Source organism: Chiloscyllium punctatum, chromosome 15 (assembly GCF_047496795.1).
Source record: "Chiloscyllium punctatum isolate Juve2018m chromosome 15, sChiPun1.3, whole genome shotgun sequence".
NCBI classification, from domain to species: Eukaryota; Metazoa; Chordata; class Chondrichthyes; order Orectolobiformes; family Hemiscylliidae; genus Chiloscyllium; species Chiloscyllium punctatum.
The window spans coordinates 102440007-102456363 of NC_092753.1; the positions used below are offsets into that span (position 1 = coordinate 102440007).

The 16357-nt window shown below is 42.9% G+C and overlaps 1 protein-coding gene across 1 annotated transcript in view; it reads left to right on the top strand.

The window, feature by feature from the left end:
• LOC140485883 (ubiquitin-associated and SH3 domain-containing protein A-like) overlaps nucleotides 1-16357 on the top strand; it is a 171580-nt gene that overhangs the window by 40769 nt on the left and 114454 nt on the right. Inside the window, exon 4 of the mRNA XM_072584332.1 lies at nucleotides 7782-7980. Within this exon, the coding sequence (XP_072440433.1) occupies nucleotides 7782-7980 (199 nt within the window). The remainder of the gene's footprint in view (nucleotides 1-7781; nucleotides 7981-16357) is intronic.

The window sequence follows — 16357 nt, forward strand, 5'->3', positions numbered from 1 at the left end:
GCACACCCCCCCCTTAAGGATTCTGAAGACACGGTCCGAGACGTCTCGGACCCTGGCACCCGGGAGGCAACAAACCATCCGAGAGTCTCACCCATGTCCACAGAACCGCCTGTCTGTCCCTCTAACTATAGAGTCTCCTATAACTAGCGCTCTCCTCTTCTCCCCCTTTCCCTTCTGAGCCTCAGAGCCGGACCTCGTGCCAGAGACCCGGTCACTGCAGCTTACCCCTGCTAGGCTGTCCCCCCCAACAGTATCCAAAGCAGTATACTTATTATTTAGGGGAACGACCACAGGGGAACCCTGCACTGCCTACTTCTTCCCCTTCCCACCTCTAACTGTTACCCAGCTACCTCTGTTCTCCGGCGTAACTATGTCCCTGTAGCTTCTATCTATCACCCCCTCTGCCTCCCGAATGATCCGTAGTTCATCCAACTCCAGCTCAGTTCCCTAACGCGGTCTGTGAGGGGCTGGAGCTGGCTGCATTTCCTGCAGGTGAAGTCGGCAGGAGCATCGGTGGTCACCCCGACCTCAAACATCCTGCAGGAGGAACATTCCACCGCCTGGGCTGCCATTACTCTACACTTAGTCTCCAAAACAAGAACACTGAGTAGCTTACCTGTGGACTTTAAAGTTAGGTTAGAGGAGGAGGATGGGAGGGAGGTACACAGTAATATATCAGACTACACAGTAACTTTGTAGGGCCTGGGGTGTAGAACACACCCACTCAAATATCAATCACTTACCTTCCCGACCAGCTCTGCGCTCCAACTTCACTTCCACCCAGCTCGCGCCACTTTCTGCTGTGAAAAGACCGTTGGCATCGAGGTATGTTCTTAAATATCAATCACTTAATATATCAGACTATACAGTAATATATCGGGAGTACGCAGTAATATATCGGGGGTACACAGTAAGATATCGGGGGTACACAATAATATATTGGAGGTATACATTAATATATCGGAGGTACCCAGTAATATATCAGAGGTACACAGCAATATATTGGGGTACACAGTAATATATCAGAGGTACACAGTAATATATTGGGGGTACACAGTAATATATCAGGAGTACACAGTGATATATTGGAGGTACACATTAATATATGGGAGTACACAGTAATCTATCAGGGGTACACAGTAATCTATCAGGGGTACACAGTAATATATCTGGGGGTACACAGTAATGTGTTGGAGGTACACAGTAATATATTGGAGGTTTACATTAATATATGGGAGTATACAGTAATATATCGGGGGTACACAGTAATCTATCAGGGGTACACAGTAATATATTGGAGGTACACAGTAATATACTGGGGTACACAGTAATATATCGGAAGTACACAGTAATATATTGGAGGTACACAGTAATATATTGGAGGTACACATTAATATATGGGAGTACACAGTAATATATTGGAGGTACATAGTAATATGTTGGAGGTACACAGTAATATATCGGGAGTACACAGTAATATATTGGAGGTACACATTAATATATGGGAGTACACAGTAATATATCGGGGGTACACAGTAATCTATCAGGGGTACGCAGTAATATATTGGAGGTACACAGTAATATAGTGGAGGTACACAGTAATATATCAGACTACACAGTAACATATTGGGGGTACACAGTAACATATCAGGAGTACACAGTTATATATCAGAGGTACACAGTAATATATCGGGGATACACAGTAATATATTGGATTACACAGTAATATATTGGAGGTTCACAGTAATATATTGGATTACACAGTAATATATTGGAGGTTCACAGTAATATATTGGAGTTACACAGTAATATATCGGGGTACACAGTAATATATCGGGGTACACAGTAATATATTGGAGGTACACAGTAATATATTGGGGGTACACAGTAATATATCGGGGCTATACGGTAATATGTCGGCATACACAGCACTATATCGGAGGAACATAGTAATATATCAGAGGTACACAGTAATATATTGGAGGAACACAGTAATATATCAGAGGTACACAGTAATCTATCAGGGGTACCCAGTAATATATTGAGGGTACCCAGTAATATGTTGGAGGTACCCAGTAATATATCAGAGTACACAGTAATATATTGGGGGCACACAATAATATATCGGGGGTACACAGTAATATATCAGAGTACACAGTAACATATTGAGTGATCAAGTAATATATTGGGGGCACACAGTAATATATTGGGGGTATACAGAAATATATCTGAGCACACAGTAATATATCAGAGGTACACAGTATATATCGGAGTACACAGTAGTATATCAGAGTACAAAGCAATATATTGGAGCTACACAGTAATATATTGGAGTTACACAGCAATATATTGGAGTTACACAGCAATATATTGGAGTTACACAGCAATATATTGGAGCTACACAGTAATATATTGGAGTTACACAGCAATATATTGGAGTTACACAGCAATATATTGGAGTTACACAGCAATATATTGGAGCTACACAGTAATATATTGGAGTTACACAGCAATATATTGGAGTTACACAGTAATATATTGGAGTTACACAGCAATATATTGGAGTTACACAGCAATATATTGGAGTTACACAGCAATATATTGGAGTTACACAGCAATATATTGGAGCTACACAGTAATATATTGGAGTTACACAGCAATATATTGGAGTTACACAGCAATATATTGGAGTTACACAGCAATATATTGGAGCTACACAGTAATATATTGGAGCTACACAGTAATATATCGGGGGTACACAGTAATATATTAGGGGTACACAGTAATATATCCGAGTTTACACAGTAATGTATGGAGGTACGCAGTAATATATCGGAGGTACACAGTAATATATCGTGTGTACACCATAATATATCAGAGATACACAGTAATATATCGGAGTACACAGTAATATATTGGAGGTACACAGTAATATATTTGGTGTACACAGTAATATATCAGAGGTACACAGTAATATATCGGAGTACACAGTAATATATTGGAGGTACACAGTAATATATTTGGTGTACACAGTAATATATCAGAGGTACACAGTAATATATCGGAGTACACAGTAATATATTGAGGGTGCACAGTAATATTTTGGAGGTGCACAGTAATATATCGGAGTACACAGTAATATATTGGTGGTACACAGTAATCTAGATGAGTACACAGAAATATATTGTAGGTACACAGTAATATATTGGGCATACACAGTGATATATTGGCGGTTCACAGTAATATATCGGGGGTACACAGTAATATATTGTAGGTACACAGTAATATACCGGAGAACACAGTAATATATTGAAGGTACACAGTAATATATCGGCACTACACAGTAATACATTGGGGGTACGCAGTATTATATTGAAGTACACAGTAATATACTGGAGGTACAAATTAATATAGCAGAGTACACAGAAATATATTGTAGGTACACAGTAATATATTGGAATACACAGTAATATATCGGCGGTAAAAATTAATATATCGGAGGTACACAGTAATATATCGGGAGAGCACAGTAATATATCAGAATACACAGTAATATATCAGAGGACACAGTAATATGTCGGAGTATACAGTAATATATTGGAGGTACACAGTAACGTATCGGGAGTTCACAGTAATATATTGGAGGTACACGGTAATATATTGGCGGTACTCAGTAATATATCGAAGTACACAGTAATATATTGGAGGTACACAGTAATATACAGAGTGCATAGTAATATATTGGGGTTACACAGTAATATATTGGGGGTACACAGTAATATATCGGAGGTACACAGTAATATATTGGGGGTACTCAGTAATATATCGGTGTATGCAATAATATATTGGAGGTACACAGTAATATAGCAGAGTACACAGTAATATATTGGGGGTACACAGTAATATATTGGCGGTATACAGTAGTATATCGGAGGTGAAAATTAATATATCAGAGGTATACAGTAATACATAGGGGGTGCACATTAATATATCAGAGGTGCACTTTAATATATCGGAGGTACACAGTAATATATTGGGGGTACACAGTAATATATCGGAGGTACACAGTACTGTATTGGAGGTGCAGAGTAATATATCGGGGGTACACGGTAATATATCAGGGGTACACGGTAATATATCAGGGGTACACGGTAATATATCGGGGGTACACAGTAATATATCGGGGGTACACAGTAATATATCGGAGGTACACAGTAATATATCGGAGGTACACAGTTATATATCGGGGGTACACAGTAATGTATCGGAGGTAAAAGTTAATATATCGGAGGTACACAGTAATATATGAGGGGTACACAGTAATATGTTGAAGGTACACAGTAATATATTGGAGGTAAAAATTAATATATCGGAGGTACACAGTAATATATTGGGAGAGCACAGTAATATATTGGAGGACACAGTAATATATGAGGGCTACACAGTAATATATGAGGGGTACACAGTAATATATGAGGGGTACACAGTAATATATCAGAGTACAAAGTAATATATTGGAGCTACACAGTAATATATAGGAGCTGCACAGTAATATATCGGGGGTACACAGTACTCTATTGGTGGTACTCAGTAATATATTGGAGTACACAGTAATATATTGGGGATACACAGTAATATAGCAGAGTGCACAGTAATATATTGGAGGTACACAGTAATATATTGGAGGTACACAGTAATATATTGGGGGTACACAGTAATATAGCAGAGTGCACAGTAATATATTGGGGGTACACAGTAATATATTGGGGGTACACAGTAATATATTGGGGGTACACAGTAATATAGCAGAGTGCACAGTAATATATTGGGGGTACACAGTAATATATTAGAGGTGCACAGTAATATATCGGGGGTACACAGTAATATATCGGGGGTACACAATAATATGTCAGGGTACACAGTAATATGTCAGAGATACACAGTAATATATCGGAGGTACACAGCAATATATCGGAGGTACACAGTAATATATCGGAGATACACAGTAATATATTGGAGATACACAGTAATATATCGGAGATACACAGTAATATATCGGAGATACACAGTTATATATCGGAGGTACACAGTTATATATCGGAGGTACACTGTAATATATTGGAGGTACACCGTAATATATCGGGGTACACAATAATATATTGGGGGTACACAGTTGTATAGAACATAGAACATAGAAAAATACAGCACAGTACAGGCCCTTCGGCCCTCGATGTTGCGCCGATCCAAGCCCACCTAACCTACACTAGCCCAATAACCTCCATATGCTTATCCAATGCCCGCTTAAATGACCATAAAGAGGGAGAGTCCACCACTGATACTGGCAGGGCATTCCATGAACTCACAACCCGCTGAGTAAAGAATCTATCCCTAACATCTGTCCTATACCTACCTTCCCTTAATTTAAAGCTGTGTCCCCTAGTAACAGCTGACTCCATACGTGGAAAAAGGTTCTCACTGTCAACCCTATCTAAACCCCTAATCATCTTGTACACCTCTATCAAATCTCCCCTAAACCTTCTTTTCTCCAATGAAAACAGCCCCAAGTGCCTCAGCCTTTCCTCATACGATCTTCCTACCATGCCAGGCAACATCCTGGTAAACCTCCTCTGCACCCGTTCCAGTGCCTCCACATCCTTCCTATAGTATGGTGACCAAAACTGTACACAATACTCCAGATAAGGCCACACCAGAGTCTTATACAACTGCAACATGACCTCAGGACTCTGGAACTCAATTCCTCTACCAATAAAGCCCAGTACACCATATGCCTTCTTCACAGCACTATTTACCTGGGTGGCAACTTTCAGAGATCTGTGTACATGGACACCAAGATCCCTCTGCTCATCCACACTACCAAGTAGTCTACCATTAGCCCAGTAATCCATCTTCTTGTTACTCCTACCAAAGTGAATGACTTCACACTTAGCTACATTGAATTCTATTTGCCACCTTTCTGCCCAGCTCTGCAACTTATCTACATCGCGCTGTAACCTGCCAAATCCTTCTTCGCTGTCCACCACTCCACCGACTTTCGTATCATCCGTAAACTTGCTCACCCAGCCTTCAAGCCCCTCCTCCAGGTCATTTATAAAAATGACAAACAGCAATGGTCCCAAAACAGATCCTTGTGGAACACCGCTAGTAACTGCGCTCCAAGATGAATCTATACCATCAACTACTACCCTCTGTCTCCTTCCAGCCAGCCAATTCCTAATCCAAACCTCTAATGCACCCTCAATGCTATACCTCCGTAATGTTTGCAGTAGCCTACCATGGGGTACCTTATCGATCGCCTTGCTAAAATCCATATACACCACATCTACTGCTTTACCCTCGTCCACTTCCTTAGTCACCTTCTCAAAGATCTCAATAAGGTTTGTGAGGCATGACCTGCCCTTCACAAAACCATGCTGACTATCCTTGATCACATTATTCCTATCCAGATATCCATAAATCCTATCCCTTACAATTCTCTCTAAGAATTGTTTTTACCTCTATATATCAGAGTACACAGTAATATATTGGAGTACATGGTAATATATCAGAGCTACACAGTAAGATATTGGTGGTACACAGTTATATATCAGAGTAAAGGAAGCAAATATGGCTTTGGTAGCGAGTTTGTTTCACGACATGGTTGAAGAGCTTCAGGGCAGAGGAAATAACCTGGAAGTTGCAGTGGGAGAGGGACTCCCTGAGATTCTTGTAGAGAGAGGAGGAAAACTTCTTCAAGGCAGGCATCCTTGCAAGAGGATTCGCAGTAGGGTTAAAATCAACGAGGTAAAAACAATGACTGCAGATGCTGGAAACCAGATTCTGGATTAGTGGTGCTGGAAGAGCACAGCAATTCAGGCAGCATCCAAGTAGCTTCGAAATCGGCGTTTCAGGCAAAAGCCCTTCATCAGGAATAAAGCTTTATTGTTTTTACCTCTATATATCAGAGTACACAGTAATATATTGGAGTACATGGTAATATATCGGAGCTACACAGTAATATATTGGGGGTACACAGTAATATATCGGAGGTACTCAGTAATTAGAATTAAGGCTACAATCAGAACAACTGTGGGAAAGGTACAGCAAGCTCCAGGGCTAAATAGTCTTTTCCTGCAAATAATTCAAGTATATATGATCCTGTACATCTGGGTGAGATCAGCTCCAAAAACATCCGAGAAGGTTGACAACATCCAGGACAAAATCACCCCCTTGATTGGCACCACATCCACTCCCTCCACCACCTACACCCAGCAGCAGCAGTGTGTACGACCTACAATATACACTTGCAGAATCTCACCAAATATCCTTAGACAGCACCTTCCGAACCACGACCACTTCCATCTAGAAGGACAAGAGCAGCAGAATTAAAAACAGAAATTGTTGGAAAAGTGTGTCTGGCAGCATCAATGGATAAAATCAGAGTTAATGTTTTGGGTCCAGTGACCCTTCCTCAGAATTGGGACAGCAGACACAGTTCCCCTCCAAGACACCACCATCCTAACTTGCAAATATATTTGCATTCCTTCATTGTGACTGGATCCAAATTCTGGACCTCCTCCCAACAATGGCATTGTGGGTGTACCTCCAACAATCTGCAGTGGGTCACCTCAACATCGCCCTCTTTAGGACAGTAAGGAATAGGCAGAAACTGTTGGCCCTGGCAACAATGTGCACGTGCTGTGAATTTATGTAAATAAAAATCTGAAGTTGCAGGTTGTGAATGGCTCAGTGACTGCTGTAATTAATTGTATTTCTAATTGCAGTGTGAAGACTGTAAAATGGAGAATTTGTACGAAGCACTAAAGAAAGCAGGGGACAAGTTTGCTGGCTGTTTCCCAACCTGCCTCTATCTGAGACTTCACTCAACCCCCAGTTATATCGGATACTTCTTTGATGAAACAAGTGCTGACATCATCAAACAATTTGGTCTTGCCTTTGCAGCTGAAGCAAGAACCTTGGCAGGTACGGGACGAGGAGTTCTCAGTTGTGTCTCACTAAGTATCTGTAGTGAGATCATACTGGGGATATAGAGAGATGTGCGTCTTCTCTCAAGCTGCTGAATTGGGGAGGAGAGGCCATTCTGAGAAATTTGCTGATTCAGTTCTGGTTGTAAAAAAATCTCACTGTCAGTGGCATCACTGATACAACCACCCTGACTCTTTTTCTATATCACAATAAGTTAGTGTTATTTCCATATAACATTTCTCTTCACACTAAACCATTAACATTTAGTTCAACATTTAACCATCAGTATTTCTTACCCCTCCCTTGACAAGAGTCTCTTTGACTCGGTTTCTTGGGGAGGGACGGCACTTTAGTCATTCACATTCTGATGGACATTGAGCAGCTGTGTGACTGGACATGACTGTTGGCAGCTGGAGCAGAACCCCATCTCAAGGTTTTGTGCGGTTAGTGCTGGATAATTAATCCAGAAAGTAATGTTTTGGGAACACTGTTTCAAATCCCACCATAGCAGATGGTGGAATTTGAATTTAATTTAAAAATTTCTGGAATTAAGAGTTTATTGATGACCACAAAACTACTGTCAGTTATTATAAAAGCCCATGGGTTTTAATAGCATCCTTCATGAAAGGAAACTGCCAACCTCACCTGGTCTGGCCAATACATGACTCCAGCACCACAGCAACGGAGTGACTCTTACCTACCCCTGAGTAATCAACACTGGCTTCACCAGCAATCACCTACACCCCATGAATGAATAAAAATGTATTGGCCATGATGATGAAAGTTCAGTGAAGGATGTCTTCAGGATGCAAGCTGTACTGGAAGAAGAAAAGACAGAAATTGAAAAGGAAGGGGTCATAGTTCAGTTCCTCTTTGACAAACTGCAGCAGCAGCTTTAGGAGATAGATAGTCTGCATCTTCCACATGTGTAGGAATGACCACAGAAAAATAACTAAATTCCATTCCAGGGAATCAGGGTGGTTGATGGTCAGAAAAAGAAAAATATTTTGTGAACATTTGGTTTAAAGTGGGAATTATTTTATTATTATTCACTCGTGAGACATGGCCATCAGTGGCTGGCTAGCATTTATCGCCCGGGGGGAGTGAGCTGTCTTCTTGAACCATTCCAGTCCATAAGCTCACAACGCCCTTAGAGAAGGAATTCAAGGATTTTGATCTAATGACAGTGAAGGAACAGTGAATATTTCCAAGTCAGGATGGTGAGTGGCTTGGAGGGGAACTTGCAGGTGGCAGTGTTCCCATGCTCCTGCTGCCCTTGTCCCTCTCGATGGAAGTGGTTGTGGGTTTGGAAGGTGCTGAGGAACTTTGGTGAGTTTCTGCAGTGTGTCATGTAGATGGTACACACTGCTGCTGCTAATGAGCATCGGTGGGAGAGGGAGTGGATGCTTGTGGATGTGGTGTCAATCACTGCTGCTTTGTCTTCGATGCTGTCAAGCTTCTTGAGTGTTGTTGCACCTGTACCCATCCAGCTAAGTGGAATATTCCATCACACTCCTGACTTGTGCCTTATAGATAGTGGACAGGCCTTGGGGAGTCAGGAGATGTTACTCACTGCAGTATTCCTAGCCTCTGACCTGTTCTTGCAGCCACTGTTTTTATATGGCAGGACCAGGTGAGCTTCTGGTGAATAGTGACTCCAAGGATGTTGGTAGTGGGGGATTCAAAGATGATAACACTATTGTTCAAGAAGGGCTGCAAAGAAAAGCCGGGGAACTATAGCCCAGTGAGCCTAACATCTGTGGGGGTGGGGAGGGGGAGGGGTATGTTACTTGAGAAGATTCTGAGGGATAAGATATACATGCATTTGGAAAGACAGGGTTTGATTAGGAGCAGTCAGCATGGCTTTATGCATGGAAGATCATGCATCACAAACTTATTCGAGTTCTTTGATGAAATGACCAGGAAGGTTGTTGAGAGCAGGGCGGTAGACATAGTCAATATGGATTTCAGTAAGGCCTTTGATAAGGTTCCACATGGTAGGCTGACCTGGAAGGTTAGATCAAATGAAATCCAGAGGGAGCTGATAAATTGGATACACAATTGGCTTGATGATAGGAAGCAGATGGTAATAGAGGAAGGATGCTGATTGGTCTGGAGGCCTGTGACTAGTGGAGTGCCTCAGGGATTGGTGCTGAGCCCATTACTGTTTGTTATCTATATCAATGATTTAAATGAGAATAGACAAGGTATGATTAGTAAGTTTGAGGATGCCACTAAAATAGGCAATATCGTGGACAGTGAGGAAGGTTATCAGAAATTGGAGCAGAACCTTAATCAGCTGGGGAAATGGGCTGAGAAATAGCAAATGGAGTTTAATATATATAAGTATGGGGTCTTGCATTTGGAAAGTCAAATCAAGGTAGGAGTTTCATGGTGAATGGTTGGGCCTTAAGGAGTGTAGTGGAACAGAGGGACCTTGGAGTTCAGGTACACGGTTGTCTGAAAGTGGAGTCCCAGGTAGACAGGACAGTGAAGGAGGGTTTTGGCACACTGGCCTTCATCAGTCAGGGCATTGAGTATAGAAGTTGGCAAGTTATGTTGCAGTTATACAGGACGTTGGTGAGGCCACACTTGGAATATTGTGCTCAGTTTTAGTCACTTTGTTATAAGAAGGATGTTATTAAACTGCAAAGAGTGCAGAAGAAATGGTCTGAGATATAGGGAGAGGTTAGACAAACTAGGACTTTTTTCTTTAGAGTGTAAGAGACTGAGGGGGGACCTTATATACGTGTGTATAAGATCATGAGAGGCATGGATAGGGTGAATGCACTCAGTTAGAGGGGAAAGAATAAACAGGAACCTGAGGGGCAACGTTTTTACACAGAGGGTGGTAAGCAAACGAATGAGCTGCCAGCGGAAGTGGTTGATGTGGGAACATTAACAACATTTAAAAGGCATTTGGACAAGTACATGGATAGGGAAGGATTAGAAGGATATGGGCCAAGTGCAGGGAAATGGGGTTAGTGATGATGGACATTTTGGTCGGCATGGACCAGTTTGGGCCAAAGGGCCTGTCTCCATGATGTAGGACACTATGAATGTCAAGGCCTTGTAGTTAGATTGTCTTTTATTGAAGATGGTCATTCCCTCACATTTGAGTGGCATGAATTGTCCAAATATTGTTGCATTCCAACATTGACAGCTTCAGTATCTGAGGAGTCATGAATGGTGCTGAACACTGTTCAAACATCGGTGAACATCCTCACTTCTGACCTTACGATGGAGGCATGGTCTTTGATGAAGCAGCTGAAGATGGTTGGGCCATGGGCTTTACCCTGAGGAACTCCTGCAGAGATGTCTGGAACTCAGATGATTGACCTCCAACAACCACAACCATCTTCCTATGTGTCAGGAGTTACTGCAATCAATAGAGAGTTTGCTTCCTGATACCCACTGATTCCAGTTTTGCCAGGGCTCCTTGATGCCACACTCGGTCAAATGCAGCCTTGATGTCAAGGGCTGTCCCTCTCCCCTCCCCTCTGGAATTCAGCTCTTTTGTCCATGTTTGACCCAAGGCTGTAATGAGGTCAGGAGCTGAGTGGCCCTGGGGGAACCCAAACTGGGCGTCACTGAGCAGGTTATTGCTGAGCAGGTGCTGCTTGATAGCCCTGTTGGTGACACCTTCCATCACTTTAGTGATGATCGAGAGTAGACTAATGGAATGGTAATTGGCCAGATTGGATTTGTCCAACTTTTTATGTAAAGGACATTCCTGGGCAAATTTCCACATTGTTGGGAAGATATAAGTATTGTCACTATACTGGAACAGCATAGCTAGGGGAGCCAAGTTCGGGAGCACAAGTTCAGTTTTATTGCTGGAATGTTTTCAGGGCCCATAGGCTTTATAGTATCCAGTGCTTCCAACAGTTTGCTATCACAGGAAGTGATCAAATTCACTGAAAACTGACATTTGTGATGCTGGGAACCACTGGAGGAAGCTCTAATGGATCAACCACTTGGCACTTAGAACATAGAATTGTACAGCACAGGAACGGGCTCTTGATGTTGTGCCATACATGACACCAAATGAAACAAATCCCTTCTGCCTTCACTTGGTCCATATCCCTCCAACGCTTGCATATTCATGTGCTTATCGAAAAGGCTTTACCATGCCTCTGCTGTATCTACCTCCTACCATGCCCCTCACATCTCCTTTGAACTTTCCCCCTCTCACCTTGAGAGATGATCAATCTTCGGGTAAGTGTCCTCCAAGGCATCTTTTAAAATACACAATACAGAATCACCAAGCAGAGACAGATAGCCAAGTTCCACACCCACGAAGACGGCCTCAACCGTGATCTTGGTTCATGTCACACTACAGGTGACACTTTTCTGTATCTGTAAAGTCTTCCTTACTCTCATGTTTTGATACCATCAACTTGATAACTTATTATGATCTCTCTACCTTAATTAGTTTGTACAGTTTTGGATTACTTGTTACTTTGATTAGGCCTTCAGCGTGACTTTTATACCTATTGTGTTATTCCAGCCATTTGGTTTGTCTCCAGCACCACCTTATTTTTAATTTAATTGTTTGCAATTATCACTCTGCCTGAATTAATCAGATTATAAGGTAAAAACAATGACTGCAGATGCTGAAAACCAAATACTGGATTAGTGGTGCTGGAAAAGCACAGCAGTTCAGGCAGCATCCAACGAGCAGCGAAATCGCTGCTCGTTGGATGCTGCCTGAACTGCTATGCTCTTCCAGCACCACTAATCCAGTAGTTAATCAGATTATAGTTCATCCCTTAATTTGTTATTCAGCTGTTAACACTTTACTCACATGGTCTGACACTTTTGATCACCTCCAGAGACCTATTCAGCCTGTCAACACCCCCCTCACACCGTTTGTATGATCTTTTGATCTCTGTGCCTGTGAATTCTGTGCCTGTGAACTCTGTGCCTGTGAATTCTGTGCCTGTGTGCTTCTCTCTCACTTCACCTGACGAAGAGGCTACTCTCTGAAAGCTTATGATTTCAAATAAACCTAATGTCATGTGACAGAATTGTTCACCCCAAAGAACAAAGAAAATTACAGCACAGGAACAGGCCCTTTGGCCCTCTAAGCCTGTGCCAATCCAGATCCTCTCTTTAAATCTGCAACCTATTTCCTAAGGGTCCTTATCCTTCTGCTCCCTGCCCATTCATGTATCTGTCATATATCTGAAATTACACTATCGTTCCCGTATCTATCACCTCAGCTGGCATTGCATTCCAGGCACCCACCATCCTCTGCATAAAGAACTTTCCACGCATATCTCCCTTAACCTTTTCTCCTCTCACCTTGAACTCGTGACCCCTAGTAATTGAGACCCCACTCTGGGAAACAGCTTCTTGCTATCCACCCTGTCTACACCTCTCATGATCCTGTAGGCCTCAATCAGGTTTCCCCCTCAACCTCTGCCTTTCTAATGAAAATAAACCTAATCTACTCAACCTCTCCTCATAGCTCACACCTTCCATACCAGGCAACATCCTAGTGAACCTCCTCTGCACCCTCTCCAAAGCGTCCACATCCTTCTGGTAATGTGGCGACCAGAACTGTACACAGTATTCTACATGTGGCCAAACCAAAGTCTTATACAACAGTAACATGACCTGCCAACTCTTGTACTCAATACCCCATCCAATGAAGGAAGGCATGCCATATGCCTTCTTGACCACTCTAGCGACCTGCATTTCCACCTTCAAGGGAACAATGGACCTGAACACCCAGTTCTCTCTGTACATCAAATTTCCCCAGGGCTTTTCCATTTCCTGTCCTCCAGTCCAGTACTGGCACCTCCACATCATAAAGTTGCAACATGACATCCGGAGTTTTGTACTCAGTTCCCCCGACCAGTAAAGGTAAGCTTGCCATATTCCTTCTTTCCCACCCTATCTAATTATGTGGCCACTTTCAGGGGGCTATAGACTTGAACCCCAAGATCCCTCTGTCCATCAAGGCTGTTCAGGGCCCTGCCATTAACTGTATATTTTCCCTTAACATTTGATTTCCCAAAGTGCAGCATCTCACACTTATCCAGGTTAAACTCCACCTGCCATTTCTCTGCTCATATCTGCAATTGATCTATAATCTGCTACATCCTTTGACAATCTTCTACACTATTCACAACTTCACTGATCTTTGTATCATCTGCAAACTTACTAACCCACTCACCTCCATTTTCATCCAAGTTGTTTATATCTCACGAACAGCAGAGATCACAGTACGGATCCCTGTGGTACACCATTAGACACGGAGCTCCAGCCTGAAAAACACCCTTCCACCATTAATCTCTGCCGTCTATGGGCTAGCCGATTCTGAATCCATGTGGCCAAGACACTGTGGATCCCATACATCTTAATCTTCTGGATGAGCCTACCATGGAGGCTGGTACAATTGCAACATTTACGAGGCATTTGGATGGGTATATGAATAGGAAGAGTTTGGAAGAATATGGGCGGGGTGCTGGCAGCTGGGACTAGATTGGGATGGGATATCTGGTCGGCATGGACAGGTTGGACCGAAGGGTCTGTTTCCATGCTGTACATCTCCATGACTCTATGACTCTATGACTCTATGAGGGACCTTGTTGAAAGCCTTACTAAAATCCATGTAAACACCATCCACTGCTCTACCCTCATCAATCACTTTCATCACCTCCTTGAAAAATTCAATCAGGTTAGTAAAACATGATCTGCCCTGCACAAAGCCATTTTGACTGTTCCTAATTAGACCATGCTTTTCCAAATGAACGTAAATTCTATCCCTAAGAATTCTTTCCCATAGCTTCCCAAACACCGATGTGAAACTCACCAGTCTGTAGTTTCCTGGATTATCCCAATTTCCCTTCTTGAACAGAGGAACATCAACTCCTGGCTAATTCTCTGGGACCTCTCCAGCGCTAATGAAGATACAAAGCTCTTGGTCAAGTCCCCAAAATTTCTCTGTGCCCTTGACTATAGAGTACTCGTTCACTCTCCCCGCCTACACTTTGACCCTCCCTGGTGTCTAGCAGTGCCTGTCATGGTGCCACCGATGTGCTGCTGCTTTCCATTAGAGCTCATTCCCCAGGCCCCAACTGGTGTGCTGTGTTTGAGAGGGGAATGGTCACAGGGGACTCCTGCATCGCCTGGCCATGATTACTGGTCTTCCTGGTGGCCACCCGACTCTTTTCTCTATGTGTAGCTCTGACTGGTAACTGTGCGATCTGCAATGTTCTCAGCCTCAGGGAGGTTCCACAGTGCACGTGTCCGCAACTCTCAGCACTCCAGACTCTAACTCAGGAGCTCCAGCTGAACGTGCTTCTCATACACACAGTCACCATGGAAACTGGGAGTGTTCCTGATTTCCTGCGTTGGAAAAGAGTCATTACAGAGGGTGATGTTCTCCTCCCAGAGTGAAACCTATCAACTACAAACAATAAATAACAGGTATTTATCCTGATGTTCACCCCCAGTTTCACTCTGACTGACCCCCCTCCTCAGGTATTTATCCTGCTGTTCACCCCCAGGGTCAATTTGACTGACCCCCCTCCTCAGGTATTTATCCTGATGTTCACCCCCAGGGTCAATCTGACTGACCCCCCTCCTCAGGTATTTATCCAATGGCTCCTGACTCCTTTCACTCCGAGATGTGCCATGCTGCCTCTGCTGCTGCTGCTGAACCTTAGGCTGTAACTCTAAATACACCAAAGCATCTAGACTATGTGTTTAGGAGACTGTGGAAGATCCCAGCAATTTGCTTCTACTGGGATAGCACTATTAAAACTGGAGAACATGGGACTTACCTGAATGTCTCCACAGGATTGTAATCTGAGGTGGACACAGTGCCCCAACTGTAGGATGAAATGGATGCATTGTTTGATGTGGAACTCCCTCTGCAGTGTCATGAGGTCTTACTGGAAGTCAAAGGGGATTGACGACAATTGCAAGGGAGGTGCAGAGGCAGTCAGTTAGAGGATTCCATAATTGAGCACAACAATGCAACATCTGCTGACTCACTTGTGGCAAAGGAGGCTTCAAGCTAAAACAAGGGCTTGCCTGTGGAAGAGCTGCTGCCTCACTGTTCTCATCGATAGACTGCCTTATAGAATCTGTGTGAAAAGTTGCCAAGGTACATTGACTCATGGATGTAGCAGGAGACTCTGAAGATTTTGCTCCATATTCAGGATCCTAGTTAGCCAGAGTGATGTGAAGAGCAACCGGATGAGGAAGGATTGCTCCCAGATATCCGTTCTGACTGTCAGATGGGTGTCCATGAGGGATGTTTCTTCAGATGGAATTAGCACAGCTTCTGATTTTGATTGCTATTATCAAACTTGCAATGTTCAATGGGACTGTTACGTAACGGGTTCAATATGCTGAT